Below are 24,199 nucleotides of genomic sequence, written 5' to 3' on the forward strand. Positions count from 1 at the left end.
TTTAAGTTTTTTTACAATTTCAGTTTAAATTTTATTTATTTATCACTTTAAAGTCGTATATTTATTTTTTAAAATTTTATGACTTTTGAAATTGTAAGTTTGATTTTTTTATATTTTATGATTTCCAAATTGTAACTTTTTTTTTACATACAAAAAATTGACATATTATTCTCAAAATACCTATAAACAATCTCACTCCATCAAAATAATAACAAGAAGTTTGTTAACGCAATCATACTAAAAAATAACAAGAGCTTATAAATTAACAAATATATATATAATATTAACTAAAAGTTATTTTTAAAAACTACAAAAACTATTACAAATATATCAAAACCTTATAATTAATCATATAAAAATATAAATTCAACACCCGTGGAAAAGACGGATATTAAAGTAATTGTGGGTGTAAGAAAGTTTTAACACAAGGGCTAAAGAAGGGCCACAGCCCACACAGGTTCAGTGCAAATACATGTATTGAAGTTAATGAATCACGCATATCTTACCTCATATCTGTTGGGCGTAGTTTGTTAATATTTAACTACTATTCACGTTATTTGTGCTGCCCACACCAATCGTTCTCTAAATTATTGCAAGTTGGAACCCAATGAATTCAGACAGGGATGTGGCTCCGTGCATCATTTCGTCATATTCTAGCTAGTACAAAATAGGCATTTTGTGCTTAGACTGAAATTGCAACTTAACTATGTGTATAGTTTTATATTTTACGTAGTCATTTTTTTTTAAAATAATTAGAAAAAAAGCTAAATTAAAATGAAGTGGTTAATGATTTTTAATAGTTGCGGATAAAAATATAAAAAAAAAGTAGACATTAAATAGAATTATTCCCTTTATAATAATTAGGGAAAGAGCGTGTTTTTCTAAATTTTTTAAATAATAAATAAAAAAAGCAGAAGTTAAATGTAGTTAATAAAAAAATAGAATAAAAGAAGCTAACAATATAAAAGTAATCAGAGGTTAAAGTGGGTTTGAAGAAAAAATTGAAAGTTTAAGTGATTTAAGAATAAAACTGTCCAATAAAATATGGACACCAAATGAAGATATTTTCTTTATTATAAGTATAGATTATAAATTCCAAAAAGAAATACAAATGAAAAAATATTAATAAATTTTTTTCTTAATTCTCTTATTTATCAAGGGAAAGAAACCTAATTAATCTAAATTTATCAAAAAATAAATAAAATTTGATTAATAATTATTTGATTAAACTCAAATGTTATTCAAATAAATTAAATTTTATTTTAATACATTAATTACTTATGTTTAACGAATTAGTTACCTAATATAAGTACGAGTACTTTAAGTATTTATCCTTTCACTCTTTCAGTCTAGTGTTGTCTGATACTAATAATTGAAATTGTTCATTTGGCTTAAATATATGTTAGTATTTATCCTTTCAATGTTGCCTGATACTAATAACTGAAATTGTTAATTTGGCTTAAATATATGTTTAATCTCATAAATTACACACAAAGGCTTAGTTATTAAAGTTAAAACATGTAAACTGGCTCTAAATATCAAGTCTTCATTCCAAAACCAAATTTATTACTAATTAAGAATAAGATTGGAATCCGTTCCAAGTTACTCACTAACACCACAACATTTTGTCATAAGACAAATAGATACGGAAACTAAATAATTACAAAGAGAAATCTAATACATGTTACTTGAGGTTCCGAATCCAATTTAATGCGAACAACCCGAACAATACAGAAACCAACGATTTTTCAGTAACCATTCTAAAAAATTCCACATGGCTATGTACCGGGATGCTTTGTTCAGTCCTGAAGAAATTGCTGGGATCAACCCTGGTCTTTATTTGAACCAACCTTCTGAAGTTATCATCGAAGTACTGAACTCCATAAGCACTCCCTTCAAAGTAGCCATAGTAACCGTGGTGATTGATGCCCAATTCTAAGTCTTTGTAACATATGAAAGCTTGTCTTGGATTCTGGGACACAAAGGGTGTCATGTATTTGTGAAGTTCTCTTACCAAGTTTATGTGGTATTCTGCTACCTCTTCCCCTGCCTCAAACCAATTTGCTTGGTATTGGATCTTCCATAGGTTCCCGGCACGGTGAGGGAAAGCGGTTTCTGTTGATGGAATCTCAGCCATTCTTCCACCATAAGGATTGAAGTACATTATTGCCTTCTCCAATTCAATCATCTTGTTCCAAATCCCCTCCCAACCCTCCTTGGAAATTGGCTTCTTCACATAGTCAGATTTTCTTTTCAAGTACTTAAAAGACTGAGGTTGTCTTTCAAGCAAAATCTCAACTGGGGTTGCAATGTCTATGTTGTCCCAAAACAGCACCGATCGAAGCCAGGTTGTCTCAATGCAATCGAATTGCTTCAAACCCAATTGAGGAAACTTCTCATCCATGAGAGAAACAAGGCTTTTGGAGTCACCAAGGAAGAGTGCTATGAAGGTAGCCCTCACAGTCTTTGTTGCAGTTTGTGTACCATTTACCACCTCCAAGATGAGCCTAATGAAAAGATCATTGTCAATGCTAGGCGCAACATGTTGCCAATTGTAAACTATGTCTGTGGCATTTTGCTCTAAGGTTCTCCCAACTTGGAAAACAGTGACTTTTTCAGGAACTCGAACTAGCTTTATTTTGTAGGCAAGAACCACACCAAAGCTACCTCCACCACCACCTCTAACAGCCCAAAAGAGATCTTCACCCATGGTTCTTCTATTAAGCAACCTTCCTTGAGCATCCACTATATGTGCATCAACAACATTGTCAACTGAAGTGCCATATTTTCTCATGAGATTGCCATATCCACCACCACTAATGTGACCTCCCACCCCAACAGTGGGACACACCCCTGCAGGGAAACCATGAGTTTTACTCTTCTCAGCAATTCTATAGTAAACTTCGCCAAGCGTTGCACCGGCTTGGACCCACGCGGTTTCGGTGTCCATGTCGATCTCAATGGATCGGAGATTGAACATGTCAAGGATGAAAAATGGCTGTGAGGCCACATAAGACACCCCTTCATAGTCATGGCCGCCACTTCGAATTTTCATCAGCAAGCTGTGCTTTTTGGCACAAACAATGGCTGCTTGCACATGAGAGACTTGAAATGGGGTCACAATGAGGAACGGCTTATGGGTTGTGGAGGTGTTGAAACGTAGGTTTCTGATGTAGGCTTGCAAGACTGAAGAGAATGAGGAACTCTTTTGTGTGAAAATTGCTGCAGATATGGGGTGAGAGGGCTCAGAATGGTTCACAAGGCAGTGAACAAAGTTGTTTTCAGCTGAATTTCTGGCACAGGCTGTGCAAAGAAGAGAAAGCAGCACAACAATTGGAAGCAGTGTTGTAGAAGAAAGTCCCATTTTTACTTTCTTCTATTTGCTTAGTACTTGATGGAAAGTTAGAACTTAGAACTAAGTACTAACCAACCAACTATGGTATTAAAAGCACCAAACATCAATGCAATTCCTTTACCATAAAGGTACAGATCTTAGGTTGCAAATTTGGATACCTGGAATATGTTGCAACCTCTCGTTCGCAAAAAGGCTTTCACACACTGTGATACCTACCAACCAGCTCCACTTATCTAGCATGCTTCTATAAGACTTGGAGCCAACGAAACTTTCTTATAAAATAATTCGGTCCACTTATCTGAAACGTGATTTGCTTACTGAAAAATGTCGGTAGTCTGAACTTTGCACATATAAAATTAAAGGGGGCAATTTTTTTTTACATAATTATTCTATTTTTTAACTTATAATAAATAATTATTTGGTAAATAAATAAAAAAATTTACAAAATAATTCTTATTAAATTTATGTGTAAAATTAAAGATAAAATCTACTAGAAGAAAATTAAGCAAGCATTAACTCAATATTTTATTTTTCTTATCAATTTTTCTCTATCAATATATATTTTAATTTCCCCCCCTCCAAATAAGGTTGATTTTACTTTCAATTCACTGGACAAGAGATTGCAATGTGTGATCATCCAAGAGATCCCAATTTACAATGAACGGAATCGATTTTGAAATAAGTAAATTTTTTTATTTTTTATGTAGAATAAAATGGATTTTGGAATTGGAATTCATAAAATTTTAAAAATATATAATATTATAAAAATGATTTTATTTTACTGTTTAAATAAGATTAGTTTTATAATACTTTCAAAATAAATTAATTTTCCAATATAAATCCTCCCAAAAAAAATACTTTCATTTCAATATTAGTTTTACAAAAAAAATTAAAGCAAACATACCAAAAGAAAGCGTCATCAGGGTTAGTTTTGTCAATGAATATATCTGTAAGAAAACATAAGACTTAAATGATTAAAATTTTTTGGAAGATTTAAAATAAAATAAATTTATTAGAATCTATTTTATTTCATTCTATCTAATAATTTTCCTTTTTTTTAATTTAGTGACATAAATAAAGTTATTGTATGCTAATTTTCCAATCATTTTGTCTACTTTCTGAATAACATAGTTGGAATATTTAACTCAAATTTGCTTTTGCTGGCCAGATTTGCCTTAAAAAAAGATGTAATACACGATGTGATAAGTATTTAAAAAAGAGGATGGGAGGAGAATATTTCTTTATGAGATCGATGTATTGATTGGTCATTCAGTTGGGTTTCTGGTGCATTATCGTACAAGCGTACAACGAGTTGTGGTCCTAGCTTGGTTGTTTCTTTGTTTGCATTATCTGGACCCAGAAAAAGTAAAAAGGTTATTGTCATTATGCAATATGCATCAGTTCACCGTACAAAAAATAGTGATAATTGAATCTTGAGATGTGTGGTAAGGACTCAGACACACCTCATCGCATCAGAATCAGAAATATTGAGAACATTTTTCAAAATGTTTTTTCTTTCTTTCTTTCACTTATTTGTAAAAATAAAAAAAATAAAAAAAAAATAAAAAAAAAAAAAAAATATATATATATATATATATATATATATATATATATATATATATATATATATATATATATATAACACAAGAACTTATAATAATGGAGTTGAGCTGTGTTTTCAAAAAAATTTCGCAAATCTTTCTAAAAAAATAAAGATTCGTCTTATCAAATAAACTAAAGATGAGATTAAAATAATAAATAATGAGCCTAAATTTTTGTCTGAAAATATGATTATATAACATGATCAGTTTTTATTTTTCGGTAAATACATCATCTTTCTATTAGTTACTTTATAATTTAATTATCAATATACATTATTTGGAACTTTTTCTTTTTTTTGTTTTTTATAATTTAAAATATTATAAAATATAAATATTATATTATATAATTTTTTTAATTAGTTTCAAAGTTACTTATTTATTAAATTAAATTTAATAATTTTGTTTCTAAATTTTTTTAAAGAAAATGATATTATTAAATATAATTATTTTTATTTTATTATTTAATTTACTTAATATTTTTTAGGTAAATATTTTTGCTCAAAATTTGAATTTTCTAATATAATTATTTTTAATATAATTATATTACAAAATAAAATTAATTTATTTATGTCATTAGATTTAATTAAAAATGAGAAGATTTTTTGTTTAACAACTTATTTATAAAAGAACATTATATTACATTATCAATAAAATACTTAAACAATTATATTTTGGATGAGGATATGTTAAGACAATTATTTGTGTTATGATCATGTTGCCCGGTGATGCGAGTTAAGACAGAACAACCCTTTGCAGTCCTCTTTCTCCTCCTTGGATCAGGACCTCACTTATCTTATTCATATTTTTGTCACATTGATTCGGGTGGTAGCAAACAATGATTGCTAATTAAATATTTTTAAAGATATTTTCAATATATTTTTATTATAAAAAATAGCTCATAAATATACAATTTTTTTTCTTAATTACTCAAAACCAATAAAAAATATTAATTCGTCCTAAAACCTAACACCTTTGCACTTTGCAGCGACACAACCCTCACAGTCCTCGCACCACTTAGCTTCGCGACAACATAGTGGTTTCCCATTTTGTGCTACCTATTATGGACGAGCAATTCAATTTATGTGATCTTGGCAACTTATGAAAGCCATTGATTTAACACTGATTCATTTTTTTACTCTAAACGAAATTTTGATATTTGTATATAGCAAGAGATCCATTTGATTGGAATTAAATTGACCCGTCCTTAATCAAGTTTGTTTGATGATTTGGGTTGTGCAAAAAAAATATTGGACAATCTGAACCAATTCAAACTTATGAAAATTAATTGATTGGTTCGGATACTATTTTTTTCAAATTTGATCCAAACTATCCCATGAACAACGTTATTGAGTAAATTATCACATAAATTGAATTGATAGAAACAAAAACAAAAGATGTAATAAGTGATATGACACCATCAAGAGCCTGTGAACCAACCATCTGGTGTGGAATTGTTTCTTCTTAAGTAGTGGTCTTAGATTAAGTTCTAATTAAGCGTATACATGGGTGATAAATACTTAGAGGGATCAAACTTTGAAGTTCATAATAGATTTATTTGGCCCGAATATCATTATTTTCAATGAAATATACCTTTAGTCAAGAATGAAACAAGAAATACTATAGGATAATTAGTAGAGGAATAAAAAACAGAATAGAAGAAAAAGTAAGTATATAAATATAATTACCCCCATAATGAAGATACACGAAAATAGTGTCTTGCGTGCTCGGAGCTTCTCCTTAATTATATTGTTCACCTTCGATGATGCACGTATCTTAAAAATTCAATCTTCGATTTCATGAAGTGATTTCCTTTTGGTGTCCTCCATTTTTACTTTTGATTATTGTCATCATGCAAAGGTAGCAAAACCAAAGTAGAATACGTAGGGACCAAGTTGCACAATGAAACACAACAAAAAATTATTGACAAATATTCAACTTTGATCAGTAGAGTGGGATTCTACAATACTATGAGTTCTCCATTCTCCTTTAATCCTTTAAAAAGATACTGATAATTTTTCAATAGTTTGCCATAACTATAGGAAATTTCACCAAGCTTAGTTTTGTTAATTAAACCTTGGTCTACTTCAGCCAGACCATAGAATAACCATAGAACTTGGGTTGCCAAACCATCCAAACTATAAAGGTATGCAACCAAGTTACAAGTCACACATAAAAGATTATAAATGGGAAGCAAATGAAAAATACTGAATGCACTAACAAACAATTATGGCTTTCAATCTTTGGATCTGGCTCAAACTGAAAATTCTGATGAGGCAAAGCTGCATGAAATTAATTAACAGGCATAAATTAATAAAGTGTTCATGTTCTATCATTATCTACGTAAATGATGCATACTAGTCCAAGTGATCACTAACATGTACACTGTCCTCAACTGCCAGATCTCAAACAATCAGGTACTATGATTTAATAGAAGGTTTATAATTGACGAAGAGTTTTGCTTATTGATAATGCCAACAAATTAAGGTTTTAATTACAGCACTGATTTTGGACATATACATACTAAAATATTTGTTGCTACTTCAAGAATCTGATTCCTGCAGTTTTGGTATTCAAGTCCCAGTCATCCCAATCCGAAGGAAAGACATATGACTGTCAATAACTTTTTTCCCTCATTTCATAATTTATCTCTTCATTTCCTTCTCTCTCTCTTCAATATCTCACATGCTAAATTATGTTGACCTTGCTATATTTTCTCGGGATATAGTTTGGTTGCTTAATGCTGTGCAGAAATTTAATTTCCACTACTAGAAAAACGGCTTTTTAAGACACGCGATTTACGACGGTTATTTGAGGAACCGCTTTAGAAAGCGGTGCGGTGGCATTTTTGTAATTATTGGGTAACAAATTTCATTTTACGACGCACTTTCTAAGGCGGTTATTGAAAACCGCCTTAGAATGTTATGTTTTATAAAATTTAAGCCGGTTTTTAAAAAAAAACCGTCGTAGTTGTAAAAACAAATAAGGGAAATTGCTCCTAGACCTCACGGGTGTGCACGTTTCTGCTAGCTTTCGAGATTGTGCTGCTTTGAACCCTAGACCTTTGTGCTTGCTCCTTCGTTTTCTGCTTTGAATCCTAGACCTTTGTGTTTGAACCCTATTGATTTTCTCTTTCTGCTTGCATGAACCCTACTGATTTTCGCTTTCTGCTTGCTCCTTCTTCCATTGAAGCTCCTTCACCTGTTCTTCCATTGAAGCTTCTACCCCTTCTTCCATTGAAGCTCCTTCACCTCTTCGACTTCATCGCTCCAACTTCTCCGCTCGAAGTTTCGTGAAGACAGAGATTGGTTAGTCAGTTACTAACTTTGTTAGGTTAAGCTTATTTTAACCTTGTTTTAGGTTAATTGGTTCGTGTACTGTTGAAGAAAGGTCACGGGTTCCATGTAATTTCTTTTAATGGTGTTGTAATGGTGTTGTAAAGATAGTTTTTTGGCTGAAATTTAGTTTGCTTTCATCTGAAAGCTGAAAAATAGGGTAATTCGGAAAGGACATAAGAAGTGTTATAAATTATTGTTTAACAATCAAGAGAGATTGAAGATACTGTAATCCTATTTGGAGTTGGGAATTTTATGCTTTTGTGGGATTTAAGAACTCTGTTTTGTACTCTTTGGTTTAAAAAAAAAAGAGTTAAATAACCCCAAATTCATGCTTAATTGCCCCTAGTTTTGTTTGGATAATGTTGGAGCTTGAATTGGAGTTTACTTTTACACCAAAATAGCTTTTAGGCCAAAAGTTCTGTAGTGTGAACATTTGGAGGGGTTAATCAGGTTTTGATGTTTTCTTATTCCTTCCTGTGAATATTCCTCTAGGAATGAATGACTCTAGATAGTATTCTTCTGTATCTATCATGCTAACTTGACTTATTTTTCTTTCTTCCTAACATGAACCTTTGTTTGCATTTGCTTGTAGGCTTGAGGTCTTTGACCGTGAGAAGTTTAACAATTGGGTGGAGAAGGGTGTAGCTCCAGCCATTGAACCCAGTTTAAAGCTCTATGAAGATGTTTTGAATCTGGGATTCAAGGTTATTCTACTGACAGGACGGAGTGAAAGGCACAGGAGTGTCACTGTTGATAATTTGATCAATGCTGGGTTTAAGGAATGGGACCAGCTCATACTAAGGTAATTCCCAAAACATATTTGCTAATTTTAGCAGAGCAAATGAAGTTTGTATATTAAATAAATGTTGTAAGATTGGAATGAGTACAAATGTGGCCAGTCTTGTCTTGTATTTTCCCCTTATTTTGAGATGTTTCTCTTCAGTGATTCATGATATAGTGTCATATTTTCCTTTTCATTTGAATCATATGCCTTAAATATATGTTCTTTGTTGTGTCTGTAAATTCTGTATGGTTTGCCTTCATGTAGATTTTTTGGATTAGGCTTCACTGTTGCTGTTAATAAATTAACTTGCTATTATGAAATGGGAAAAAACAGGAAAAAAAATAAGAATAAATTTAACGCATTCCACTATAGCACCCTCTACAATATTTACATTCCTTATTTCCTTTCATAATTGATTCTTTCTAAGCAATTCATTTCCAGAATTTCAGAGTTCCACAACCTCTTCTGTTTGTTCTGTGCTGGCATAGACCTTTAATCAGATCTTTTATGGATCGATGAATGTTCTGAAATTTTGTTCAAGTGGACTGAAATACTCAATTTTTATGGATGAATTGTGAAGATACCTGAAATTTAGCCCTTTATAGTACAATTTTGCATCTCAATTTAGAGTAGGTTAGATGAATAGATTTTAATTAATTTTGTCATGTTTCCTAATCATAGGATTGGATTAATTGGCAGGGGAGACTAGATGTCCCAAACTCTATATCATGATTCTATATAATGTAGACAGTTTATAGGGGTACACAAGGCAATGATAGTTGTCTACTTATTACCAGAAATAACTACATCATAGTCCACTTGTATTCTGGAGTCTTCTTCATATCTTTAGCTGAAGTGAGCCCTTATCTTTTTCTTGAAGTGAGTCCTGCAATAATTCTTTATCTCATTGTCAGTTCTTCCTGGCAAGCTTCTTGCAATTGTTGACCACCTGAAGTGATTAATTTTGATTTAGCTTCGCAGATTTATTATAAAAACATGCAAGTTCAAAGAGATTTGGAATTCATTTTTTTTACCTGTTTCCCCACCTAGCATGCAGCTCTAGAATTATGCTTTCTTCTTGTGGTGTTATTTGACCCTTCTCGAGGTCTGGCCTCAGGTAATTCACCCATCTCAATCTGCAGCTCTTCCCATTTCTTTTTAGTCCTGTTAAGAGAATAATAAATGATCAATCATTTGGACAAAAAAAAAAGATGATAAAAACAATTATGAAGAATGATACTCAAGAGTCAAGAGTTAAGAATAATAAAAAACATGATCCCAAAAGGCCAAAAGAAAAACTTATGGTAAAGGGTAGTCAATTTACTGAGTTGAAGTTGGAAGCAATTTAATTGCTGTGTCACTTGTATTGTGAAAGTCAATTGATATTAGACTTAGGTGTAAACTATGTTAGGAATTAAGGAGCAAGACATATATAGTGTATAAAGTTTGGTAGGGACCTGCAAGCCTAGCAGCAGAGTTCCATCTGCCCTCACCATGGAACTTGACATACAGAATGAGCAATCTGTCCTCCTCAGAAGTCCAAGGTCCCTTCCTCCATCCCTCCTCTTCTATCACACCCCACCCCATGTTTCCTGCCATAACTTCCTAATACATACAAAAAGGTGCCTAAGTTGGCTCTTGGGTAAACTTTGTCTTCCAAATTCTATGGTATTGATTTGTGTTCAATGTTTGCTGCATATTTATACCTGCAGCTATGACTCAACTTGATCCTATCAGTCAATGTTTGCTGCATATTGATACCATTTTTTTTCATAGCATGCTAGGGTGATCAGATTATAATTTGCAAATGTTAATCCCGACAAAAATGAGTGTTTTAATTAAAATTAATATAAATATCAGGACAAAATCATATAATTCAATGAATGTTTAAAATAAAAGTGTTTTTTTAACCTTATTAGAGTATTTAGTTTCTTTGTAGAATTTTAAAATATTCCTATACAGTTTAGTCCTTTGAACTGGCTATATAATTAAGACTGATATTTAGTTTGATATTTGATCATATTTAAAGTTGTTTATATTTCTCTTTAAACTGTTCTTTATCTATTGAAAACAAGGCTTTTTCTTTATTTGACATTCATAATTTTATTTTTTTTGTATTTTAAGCTCAAAAGTCAAAAGGATATTACGGGCCTCCAAATGAACATAAGTCCTCCAATTATTCACATTTATTTAATGATTTACTGCAGTGACAATCAATTCAATGTCCTCACCTTCAAAAATATTCATTATATCTAATTTGATTCTACTGTTTTCTTTAAAAAAAAAACCATTATATTATATATGTTAACTTATTGATAAGTGTACCAATCTTATGACAAGTAATATTTAGATTGATACAAATACAATTTAAAAGCAAGAGATAAGATAAAGATTTAGTAAAAAATATAAATATTTAAAGATAAAAATAGAAGATAGAAAATATTTGAATGAAAAGATAATAGAGATAAGAGAAGATAGAAGATAAAGAAAGATAAGATAAGAAGAAATTTGAAGTACAGAAGGTAAAAGGGAAAATAACAAGAAAATTAAGTAATAACTTTTCTGTTAAGGGTTTGTTCAGAATGAGATGTTAGTACCTAGTATATCTAACTACCTTGATGTAATTTTAATAATGTTCTCTATTGAATGTTTTTCCAATTTCTACCTCACATTTGCTAATATACTCAATCCAAATCCCTCACACTGAAGAGCTTAATTTATATATTATTTCTCTCAAATCTCTTTGCAAAAAGAGAATAATAACAACATTAAGTAAAAAGATGTTATGCAAAGACACAACAAAATCAAATTATCCCTAGCAATTTAATGTTGAGATATTCTTTTCCAGTTCTTTTAGACATGATCACTTCCCAATGAATAATCCCTAAAACATATGTATGGATGGTCAAACCACACAATAACAATAAAAGCAAGCAAGAACAATAGAAACTGAAATTGCATTAATAGATAAGAAGAACAGTTACATTACAAGAGCTTTTGGCTACCAAGCTCCAATTGAGGGGGGTTTAACCTCTCATAGTCATGAGAGGTTTTACAATTCAAAGGCTAAGAAAGTAATAGATGACAAGTAACCAACCAAAACAGGGGGAGAATGGCTAAGAAGAAGATTTCCCCCAAGGGAGAGGCTTAGAATATGGATTTATGCACTAGAAGGTTTTGAGACTCGATGTGTGTGTTTCCTTCTTGACTTAACTCTCTTTTTATAAGTGTTGGAGTGGACTTGAACTTGTTGCAAAAAATCTTCCCTTTTTGATATCTTTTGGATTTTTTTATTTTAATCTTTTTTTTTTTCAAATCTGCAAGTCATAAATAAAAAAATATCAATTCATATCATTTAAGTCAAAAATAACTGTTAAATAAATATTTTTAAAGATATTTTCAATATATTTTTATTATCAAAAATAGCCCATGTCTAGCGGTTATCAATATGCTTGATTCTGGTACTGTATTTTCAAAACATTACTGCGTCTTGGGTAAGAGGCAAAGCCAGTTTTGTGGCCATGTGGCTGGACAGATATATGGTCTATGATTTTTTGCAATTCTAGAAATTAGAAGTTTGTGTACAAGAACATTCATGCCTTTTGGGTTCTAGCCAAGAGCTTTTTCCTTTGCATCATACTTAAAGAATAAATTTCAACACCACAGTAATGATTTAGATTACCTTAAATCATTAGCAAAAACAAAGGCGTGTGAATTTTTTTATATTTGACGTAAAAATCCTGAAATACATGAGTTTGGAAGTGTCCAAACATGCACTAAATCTATAACTATATATCTTAGTAGTATTACACTTTCCTGATATTACCATAGACAGAAAAATAATTAAACAACCAAAAGAAACTGAAGCCTGAAGCATATAGAGCACCTCAAGTTCTGTCTCACTCTATATCTTTTCTAAATTTTTATTCTTGCATGTAACTTTCATTAACACTTCATACATTTCTAGCAGTGAGTAAGAACTAACAAGAGTTAATTAATTGTTTAGAGTAAAGAGTACCAATTATTACTCTAATAATTTATGATATGGTAGCATAGGGATGCTTTGTTCATTCCTAAAGAAATTATCAGGATCAACCTTGGTCTTTATTTGAACCAACTTGTTGAAGTTATCCTTGAAATACTTCACTCCATAAACTCTCCCTTTAGCATAGCTATTTTTACCATTGTAGTTATTACTTCCTAAGTCAAGGTCCCTATAATTAAAGAAAGCCCCTCTAGGATTCTTGGAGACAAAAGGAGTCATGTACTTGTGAAGTTTTCTTGTCAAGTTTATGTAGTGATCTGCTACCTCTTTCCCTGGTTTATTCCAATTCGCTAGGTATTGGATCTTCCATAGGTTCCCAGCTCGATGAGGGAAAGGAGATGTTGTTGAAGGAATCTCAGCCATTCTTCCACCATAAGGATTGAAATTCAGTGATGTATCCACCAACTCAATCATCTTCCTCCAAATCCCTTCCAAACCCTCTTTGGAAATTGATTTCTTAACATAATCAGATTTCCTTTTCAAGTAGTTGACTGATTGTGGTTGTCTATTAAGCAAAACCTCAACCGGAGCTGTGATGTTGATGTTTGTCCAAAACAGCACTGAACCAAGCCAGCTTGTTTCGATGCAATCGGATTGCTTCAAACCCAATTGAGGGAACTTGTCATTCAAGAGAGAAACAAGGCTTTTGGAGTCACCAAGGAATAGAGCTACGAAGGTTGCTCTTATAGTCTTTGTTTCATTTTGTGTAACGTTCACAACGTTCAAGACAAGTCTAATGAAAAGGTTGTTGTTGATGGTTGGTGCAACATGCTGCCAATTATAAACTATGTCAGTGGCATTTTGCTCCAGCGTTTTCGGAACCCGGAAAACAGTGACTGTTTCGGGAACTCGAACTAGTTTTATTTTGTAGGCAAGAACCACACCAAAACTAGCTCCACCACCACCTGTGATGGCCCAAAAGAGATCTTCACCCATTGATTTTCTATCAAGTAATCTACCTTGAACATCAACCATTAGTGCATCAATAACATTATCCACTGAGAGACCATATTTTCTCATCATGTTGCCATAGCCACCACCACTTATGTGTCCTCCTACCCCAACAGTGGGACAAACCCCTGCTGGGAAAGCATGAATTTTACTCTTCTCAGCAATTCTGTAATAAACTTCACCAAGCGTTGCACCGGCTTCGACCCACGCTGTCTCGGTTTTCATGTCAATCTCAATGGATCGAAGATTGAACATGTCAAGGATGAAGAGTGGCTGTGAAGCCACATAAGACAACCCTTCGTAGTCATGGCCACCACTTCGGATTTTCATCAGCAATTTGTGCTTTTTTGCACAAACAATGGCTGCTTGCACATGGGAAACATGAGAAGGGGTCACTATAAGGAATGGCTTCCGGGTTGTGGAGGTGTTGAAACGAAGGTTTCTGATGTAGGCTTCCAAGACTGAAGAGAATAAGGAGTTGTTTGGTGTGAAAATTGCTGATGTTATGGGGTAAGAGGGCTCTGAGTTGTTTAGAAGGCATTGAACAAAAGTGTTGGGAGCTGAATTTGCAGCTGAAGCTGACCAAGGAATAGAAAGCAACACGACAATGGAAAAGAATGATAGTTGGATTCTATGAGGAGAAAGGACTCCCATTTTTGCTTATATTAATGATGGTGTTAGAATAACAAAGAAAAGAGGATTCCTAGTGAGTCTATTTGGCTTGATCGGTATTGGATTTTATAAGGATCGGGCAGAAATGTCAAAGATAAATCATAAATGAGAAGGTGGCTTAGGGTTACAGTCGGAGAAACAAAATAGGTAACTTAACTCAGTTATTCTTTGACCTTGCAAATGCACTTTTTTTATTTCTGAAAGGAAAATGGTACAAGGTACATCTCAATTGTTTTTGGATGTACGAGTGAAAAAGGAAGGTAGAGAGAGAGAAAAGAAGAAGAAAAAAGAGTGAGAGAGATAAACGGAGGTATTAATAAAGTGTTGGCCTCAAAAATCTCTTCCTGCTGGCAATTTGTCTTACTTTGTAATAAGCAAATTTTATTTTGGTAATTAATGAAGGTGTTAATATTGTTTGATTTTAAAGGTCAACTTTAAAAAATCTTACAATTTGTGAGTTGAGAATTGAGATTTCTTAAATTATATGATGACTAGGCTTGGTTTTTGTCAAAAATGGAGGGGTTGGCTGCTTTTGTTTCTATCATGGTTAAAGGCAACTCATCTAATGAAATATCGTTGTCAAAACTCAAAAGGTCTAAGATAGTGTGATGCCGTTGCTCCTTTTGACTAAGTGATTAAATGAAAAGGGTAATGGAGATTGGAAATATTTCTGGTTTTAAGGTGGGAGGAGTAATTAAGTGAGATGTATTTTCTACGATATGTTGATGATGATACTTATTATTTGCGATCTAGCTATCTCCGAATTTAGTCACTAACTAAATAAAGGTTGTTTTTAGAAGGAGAAATGCTATATATATCCTCCGCCAGAAACCTTCTGACGCAATAAAAAATTTATACCTGTCTCTAATTTTACTAATAAATATTCATTTAATTTAACATTTAAAATATAAATATTCTTTCCAGAATTACCCTTCCTCACGTGATCGCACCCTTGTTACATGTACAACAGATTTGAGAGGTGTGGGGCCCTTAACGTAGACACGCATGTTGAGAGGTGTGTCAAAAGCTAACATGAAATGCAAAAACAAGTCAAAGGAGAAAGCTGTTCTTTAGTTAACATGATACTCTTGGATACATGTTAATAGCACAAGAAATACGTAAAATGCAGCAAAGCAAGGTTTCCATTTCGTTTCATAATGGTTAGGTGCCATTATGCATAATAATTATATGTGAGGAGTGAAGAGTAACATGTTAACTAAAGAACAGAAAAAAATTACTAATATATTTTTATGACATTTTATTAGATGTTATGTATAGTCTATCAAGATGTATACCTAATATTTGATAAAATATCTCAAAAGTATACTAGTAACATTTATCTATATTTGACCATTTTTTTAAAATATTGTAAAAAAATAGTAATACTTTTATTAGATATCAGACAAAAAAATTTTATTAAAGGTTATAGTAATGTATTTACAACTCTTCACATGACACTTCCTTAACAAAAATTCTGGATTTATGCTTGTGATTATTGAATTATTGTGCATATACATTAATTACAGATGAGGAACATATTGGTAACAAAAAGGCGCTTGATTTATCCTCCATTTGCAACAAATTAAAAGCTAGTTTGCTATTAAAAGTGGCAGGACTCCTTGTTAATTGCACCATTGATTAAAATTTTAATCATTAAATTAATTTATTTCATTCTATTAACTTCCTAAACCTTCCGATTTCTTAAATTTTCCTTCAAGTGAAGAACTTCCACATATACCACCAACTAGAAGCCCACCAAGAGTCTAAAATCACAAATAATAACTTATGGAAATTCCAAAAGTGTGCCAAAATTAAATTTTGGGTAGAAACCACATGTGTCTACATCTTACAATAGTCCTTCACCCATGTGTAATCATACAAAATCTGGTAGCATCAACAAGTCAAGAAATCAAGTCAAACAAGTCGTTTTTCAACAAAATACATACATTAAAATTAATAATTAAATGTAAAAAAAAAACATTTGAAACACATTTATACTACAAATATATAATCATGCTAGTAACAAAAAATTTGATTTTTGTAAAAAGGAAAATTATGCATATGAACGCTTGTCCTTAGAAGTTTTTTTGGGATACATTACTCGAAAAATGATTACTAATGAGGGTAAATTTCATCACTAAAAATATCAAAAATCCGTCACTAACGTAGTCTGTGACGTAATTTGTGATGAATATCATTTCTGTCACAAAAATTAACATTGCAAAATTTTATCATGGGATATTTTATAATCTGTCGCAAACTGTGACTAAATATACCCGTCACAAATATACAAATTTCATCACTATAAACTGATAATAAAGGAAACATTTATATATATATATATATATATATCCATCGCTATTTATGATAGATTATAAATCCCTCAAATTTACAAAGAACAAAATTTGTCACAAACAAAAGGAATTTTTAGATTTCTTGTTCTTAATGAGAAAATTTGTTCCTTTAAATTTGTGAGGGTTCAAATCTCTCATTGTTTGGGACGGAATTGTCCCTCACAAATTTAGAAGAAATTTTAATTATCTATCTAGTTTGTGAGGTTTCATTTTTATTTGCTTAGATGACTGGATATCTAAAAAATAAATTAGAATGAAATAAAAATAAAAACAAATCTTTACTAATTAATAAAGGATTCAGAAGCTGATAATTTGAAATTGTATTTAATTAGTATTTATATATGAATGATTATATTAATTTAAAATTAATTAACAGATTTAATTTGATTAAAGTTTTAGTTACAGAAAGTTAATAAATAGTATAGTAATTAATATTTTTAGATTTTTTTGATACGTTATTTTCAAAGATTCTAAATATTTTTCAATGTAAAGACCAAAAAATTACAGTAATAAGCTTACATTACATGGTTCGAAGAAATCACATTATAATTAAAAGTAACACATAAACTAATAAAATAGGCTTAATTATATAATTAATTCCTTAATTAAATTAAAAATTCAATTGGGTCTTTTAATTATTAAAAAATTCAATTAGATTGTTTGATTGTTTATAAATTCTTCAATTGAGTCTCTCAATTATTAAAATTTTTAATCAGAAAACTAGAATCATACCATAAATTCTTTAGTTTGATCGACAAAAGTTTTATAAATAAACATTTTTATATCAATTGTATTGATTATTGATGTAAAAAATATATCTATTCACATCGATGAAAGATCTTAATAAGTACTTTGTTTTTACATGGATTGTATTGATAAGCAAAGTAAAAAAATTCTTGTTTATGTCAATTATATTGAAAATTGATGTAAAAATATTTATTTTTATCAATCAAAATAATAGAGTTGACAAAAAAGTACGATAGTGTTTTTAAATAATTGAATGATGTAATTCAACTTTTTAAAATTAAGGAATCAAATTAAAATATTTTTAAGCAATTGAAGGATCTAATTTAACTCTTTAATAATTGAAAAATCAATTATATATTTAAGCCAATAAAATAATATATTTAATAATTTGTTTTACTGAATTCTAACCGTCTTTTTATCATCCTTAATTTAAGTAATTTTTTTATTTACCCACGCATGGCATGGAGCCATATCTAGTTGAACTTACATCTAACAAGCTTTAACACCAAGTTATTTATTTCCACAATCCAATTTATTACAGACAAACAAAGCAACAACAAACCATAGAAAAAACTAATCTTTGAATACAAAAAAGAAAAAGAAAATATTAGTCACCATTATTCTAACCCTTCCTATATGACAGCGTAGGGATGCTTTGTTCGTTCCTAAAGAAATTATGGGGATCAACCTTGGTCTTTATTTGAACCAACCTGTCGAAGTTATCCTTGAAATACTCCACTCCATAAACTCTCCCTTCAGCGTAGCTGTTTTTACCATTGTGGTTAATCCCCAAGTCAAGGTCCTTATAATTGTAGAAAGCCTCTCTAGGGTTCTTGGAGACAAAAGGAGTCATGAACTTGTGAAGTTTTCTTGTCAAGTTTATGTAGTGATCTGCTACCTCTTTCCCTGGCTTATTCCAATTCGCTTGGTATTGGATCTTCCATAGGTTCCCAGCTCGATGAGGGAAAGGAGATGCTGTTGAAGGAATCTCAGCCATTCTTCCGCCATAAGGATTGAATTGAAATAGTGTATCCTCCAACTCAATCATCTTCTTCCAAATCCCTTCAAAACCCTCTATGGAAATCGGTTTCTTCACATAGTCAGATTTCCTTTTCAAGTAGTTGAGTGATCGTGGTTGTCTCTCAAGCAAAATGTCAAGTGAGGATGCAATGTCTATGTTGTCCCAAAACAGCACAGATCGAAGCCAGCTCGTTTCGATGCAATCAGATTGCTTCAAACCCAATTGAGGAAACTTGTCATTCAAGAGAGAAACAAGGCTTTTGGAGTCACCAAGGAATAGAGCTATGAACCTAGCTCTTACAGTCTTTGTTCCATTTCGTGTACCGTTCACAACGTCCAAGATAACCCTAAGGAAAAGATCGTTGTCGATAGTTGGTGCAACATGCTGCCAATTGTAAACTATATCAGTGGCATTTTGCTCTAAGGTTCTCCCAACTTGGAAAACAGTGACAATTTCTGGAACTCGAACTAGCTTTATTTTGTAGGCAAGAACAACACCAAAGCTAGCTCCACCACCACCTGTGATGGCCCAAAAGAGATCTTCACCCATGGATTTTCTATCAAGCAATCTACCTTGAACATCAACCATTTGTGCATCAATAACATTATCCACTGAGAGACCATATTTTCTCATCATGTTGCCATAGCCACCACCACTTATGTGTCCTCCCACCCCAACTGTGTGACAAACCCCTGCTGGGAAAGCATGGGTTTTACTCTTCTCAGCAATTCTATAATAAACTTCACCAAGTGTTGCACCAGCTTGGACCCAAGCGGTTTCAGTGCCTATGTCAACCTCAATGGTTCTTAGATTGAACATGTCAAGGATGAAGAATGGAACCTCTGCCACGTAAGACACACCCTCATAGTCATGGCCACCACTTCGGATTTTCATTTGCAAGTTGTGTTTTTGAGCACAAATAATGGATGCTTGTATGTGGGATACATGAAGTGCAGTTATTATGAGGAATGGCTTACGGGTTGTGGAGGTGTTGAAACGAAGGTTTCTAATGTAGGCTTCCAATACTGAAGAGAATGAGGTGTTGTTTGGTGTGAAAATTGCTGAAGTTATGGGGTGAGAAGGCTCAGAATGGTTCACGAGGCAATGAAGAAAAGTGTTGTTAGCTGAATTTGCAGCTGAAGCTGACCAAAGCAACACAACAATGGGAAATAATAATAGTTGTATTCTATGAGAAGAAAGGACTCCCATTTTGGCTTATCCCAATGATGAGATGTTATCAATATAAAAAAGAAAAGAGGATTTTTAGTGAGTCTATTTGGCTTGATCTGTGATGCAATTTATAAGGATCCCTTGGAGGCAGAAATTGTCAAAGATAAATGAGAAGATGGTTTAGGTTACCTCCCTAATTGACCAAAATATTTCCCCAAAGGAAATAGATAACGTAACTCAATCATTCTTTGACCTTAATTGTGCATTTTTTTATTTCTGGAAATATCCCTTAAGCGAGGATGCAGATTGAGCCGTGGCTATTTCATGGCCAATGACAACATTGCCTTGGGTCCCTTCCAAGCTCTTAGTTTATAATAGTTGATATTAGTTGCCGTAAATTAATCTTGAAAATTTTAATAAACGTGAATTTGATATTAGTTGCCGTAAATTATTTTGTGAAACAAATATAATCAAAAAATTACAAGCAAAAAAAAATCAATTAATGTTTTATTAAAAATATTAAATTATATCTTAAAAATTTAGTTCATTTTACATGCATGTAATACATAATATTATTAATAATACTAGTAATTGTTACCATTTTTGAAAGAAAATATTTTTAAAAAAAATTAACTTGAGATAAATTATATTGCAAAGATGTTGGTTAAAAGAATTCCTATTGAATGAGATGTTTAAATTGCTTAATTATTAAATTTTAACTAACAATTTTTTAAATATAAAATTTGTCTAAGGCCTAAATAATTCTAGACACGGCCCTGCATGCAGATTAATATATAGGTTGACTCAAATGCTAGTTTTAACAAAAGTGCTCATATTTATTTGTTATATATTGCATAAGAAAATACCCTTTTATGACTAATAACATAAATGCTAGTAAATACAGGATGCGTAATAGGTTGACTCAGATGCTAGTTTTACTTTTACATGGTTATGGTAAAATATAATATAATATAGAGAAAATGGGTCATGCACTAACCATAAATTTTTTTTACAAAAGTCATACCATCATAACATATTATATATAATAAGTTTGTTGATTTTTAAATTAATTATCTTAAATTAATTTAAATAATAATTTATAATTGAATGACAGTATAAAATATCAGTGCATATATATAAATTCAAAGATTATTTTTAATCAAGTAAAAGTATTTCTCACACAATAAAAATGTGTTATATTAATAAGAAATAAATATAATTATTAAATAGAAAAATTATAGTGTACAAAAATTATAGTTATATAATGAATTAATCAATTCCACTAATGTCTATAAAAAAATTGCAAAATTTGAAAGGAAGGTGTCCCTAAATCTGCTCATAAGAATCATATATAAATATAATAAATGAATGTGCCTATTCAAATATTTTTAATTGTAAAAATATTTTGAGTTTAATTATTTTAAAAATTACAAAAATAGAAAGTAAAATATTCCATTTAATTTATTTTTTTAAAATGATATCATTATTTGAAAAATAAAATTTAAAAATTATAAAAAAAACATGCATAATAACTAATAAATAAATGCTTGAATTCAAATAAACAAATATTAAATCATTAGTTTCCATTATACTTCCCCCAATACTCAATAATAAAGAAATGAAAAATATATAAATGCACATTAAAAACTCATTATATATTAAGTGACTTGACTTAGTGATGGTACAGCAAAAAAATGTCTTGATAATTGATAAAATTTATTAAATAAAGGAGAAATACAATAATAAAGAATAAAATGTCTAAAGTGTCCCTAATTTGGGGAACTTTTTTTACATTTAATGATAAAAATACTATTTTATTTTAACTTTATTAATTTTTTAAATTAAAAAAATAGTTTTCTTTTTTTTAATATAAAATTGTTATTTAAAAAATAAAATTCATAAATATAACAAATGAATAACAAAATTAAACATCTGTAATTATTTTTATTTTCACTTTAATTATTTTCAAAATTAAAAAATAAAAAGTGAAAACAAAATATTTTTATTTACATTTTGCATCTGATATTTGTATTTCAAAAACTCATAAATAATAAATATAATAAATAAATGAATAAAAACAAAGCGCAAATTTAAATACTTAGTAATAAATCAATCAAACACAATATATGTTTCCTAATTTCAAATTATTATAAATTTAAAAATAATATATTTTATAAAGTGTTAATTAACAATTCAGTGTATATTAAATACTCTAGTAATTAATATAATTTTCAAATAAATAAAAATAAAATGATTAAGAAAGTACTACTTATTACCTAAAACGTCCCTTATTTGATTTTATTTATTTCAAAATTAAAAGTTAGAATAGTGAAAATAAAATTTTTCATTTATTTTCTCTTTGTATATGATATCTCTATTTTAAAAATATATAAATATAATAACTAAATATATAAAAACTAATAAATACCATATTGTTACATCAAGTCAAATCACTTAAAAAGTTTCATCAAAAATAATTATTAGTCATGTTTTTTTTATAAAAATTAGCCATCAACAAAATTATGTAATTCTCACCATTATTATGGTGATAAAAACATAAAAACTACAAAATGAAAACATGAATTCAATTATAAAAATATTAAAATCATTAACATTTATTATTCTTCCTCCAAGACAATGACAAAACTGAAAAATAAAATATTTATAAAAAATACATTAAAAATCCATTATCTATTGAATGATTTAATGATAATAAACCCAAAAAAAAAGTGGTTCTACAATGATGCTTTTGCACTCCATCGTGTTTATCTAAAAAATGATAAACCCGAAAAACTATCATGATAATTAATACAGTACAATTTATTGAATAAATGAGAATGCAATAATTAAGAATAAAATGTTGGTGTCCCTAGTATCATTTTTTTTAACTTAATGATTAAAATAATGTTTTGTTTTTACTATAATCATATTCAAAATTAAAAGAATAAAATCAAAATATTTTTTATTTAACTTTTTAATATAGTAGTAAATTAAAAATAAAATATTAATTGTATAAAATGCGTATTAAAAATAAATATATATTAAATGTCGTAGTAATTAATATAATGTATTAAATAAATAAGAAATAAAATAATTATAAAAAATATCTAAAATACTACTTATTTGAGCGGAAAAAATTAAGCCAAAACCTATTTTCTTTATTGTATAAAAGATAAGTACTTATGTAAGCGTAGGATAAAGTTTATGAAAATAATTTATCATAAGAGAATATACTATACATATATATATGTATATATATATATATATATATATATATATATATATATATATATATATATATATATTAGGTTTTAATTTATAAAATAAATATGATTTATTTCTGCTATTTTTTGTTTATTTTATCTTTTAATTTTACAAAAATATCCAAATCATATCTTAATTTAACAAATTTATTATACTAATATTACTATTATGCTTCACACCAAAAGAAAAGTTACAAATATTATATTCTTGTCATTCAACAATGTGAGAGACTGAGAGTGCGGTATATATAATTGTTGCCCATAATAATGCATGAAAGTTATATTGAGAAGTGAAAAAGATGGCCAAATATGCTTCCAATAATGAAGATAGATATGACGATAATTGATAAAGTAAACAACAGTCATTACCACGGAAGGATTATTATTTAGTGTGTTTCATTATAATTATTGGATAACAAAAAAAATTATTTTAAAATAATTATCATTTTTAACTTTTTAGCGTAACATTTCTATAATTATATTTCTTATAATATGAATGATGGAAACAAAATCTATAAATAAATTAATAATAATATAAAATTAGTTTTATAAAATTATTATTCTCTTTCGTCTCTTTATTATTCTCAACTCGATTTTCTTGAAATAATAGAGAAATTAAAATAAGTCAAGATGATAGGGATTAACCATTCTTCTTCTTGTGTTCTTGCTGAAAGATCTTACCATTTAAGAAGCAAAATGGCCTGTACGTGAGTTGGAGAGAAGGGGTGCTCTCCTAACGTTTGAATGGAAGTCTCAGTAAATGGCAGCAATAATTCTAAGTGTCCTAAGGTAGTGAAATTGAATTTTCCGTGAAAATGCAGAGTATCAATGGCTAGACGGGGTCTCAACTCTTCAACTTTTAGTCTACCAAGAGGCTAAATTCTCTCCACTTACGTCTAAG

General features: G+C 30.1%; 4 protein-coding genes across 4 annotated transcripts; all 4 read right to left on the reverse strand.

Moving 5' to 3' along the window:
• Positions 1 to 1,532: 1,532 nt before the first annotated feature.
• Positions 1,533 to 3,596, reverse strand: LOC114385680 (berberine bridge enzyme-like 8). The gene has a single exon (XM_028345699.1). The coding sequence runs from the start codon at positions 3,362 to 3,364 to the stop codon at positions 1,685 to 1,687; it is 1,680 nt and encodes a 559-aa protein (XP_028201500.1). The 5' UTR covers positions 3,365 to 3,596; the 3' UTR covers positions 1,533 to 1,684.
• Positions 3,597 to 9,921: 6,325 nt separating this feature from the next.
• Positions 9,922 to 10,708, reverse strand: LOC114385824 (myb-related protein 305-like). The gene is made up of 3 exons (XM_028345888.1): positions 10,533 to 10,708; positions 10,110 to 10,239; positions 9,922 to 10,024 (listed from the first exon to the last, which is right to left on the reverse strand). Exons 1-3 carry the CDS (start codon positions 10,672 to 10,674, stop codon positions 9,922 to 9,924), a joined length of 375 nt encoding a protein of 124 aa, XP_028201689.1. The 5' UTR covers positions 10,675 to 10,708.
• Positions 10,709 to 13,099: 2,391 nt separating this feature from the next.
• On the reverse strand, positions 13,100 to 14,725 carry LOC114385825 (berberine bridge enzyme-like 8). Its single transcript, XM_028345889.1, has one exon. The coding sequence runs from the start codon at positions 14,723 to 14,725 to the stop codon at positions 13,100 to 13,102; it is 1,626 nt and encodes a 541-aa protein (XP_028201690.1).
• A 3,609-nt stretch (positions 14,726 to 18,334) lies between these two features.
• Positions 18,335 to 20,138, reverse strand: LOC114386732 (berberine bridge enzyme-like 8). The gene has a single exon (XM_028346767.1). It carries the CDS (start codon positions 20,072 to 20,074, stop codon positions 18,467 to 18,469), a length of 1,608 nt encoding a protein of 535 aa, XP_028202568.1. The 5' UTR covers positions 20,075 to 20,138; the 3' UTR covers positions 18,335 to 18,466.
• Between the last annotated feature and the right edge of the window lie 4,061 nt (positions 20,139 to 24,199).

This window comes from Glycine soja, chromosome 15 (assembly GCF_004193775.1).
Source record: "Glycine soja cultivar W05 chromosome 15, ASM419377v2, whole genome shotgun sequence".
NCBI classification, from domain to species: Eukaryota; Viridiplantae; Streptophyta; class Magnoliopsida; order Fabales; family Fabaceae; genus Glycine; species Glycine soja.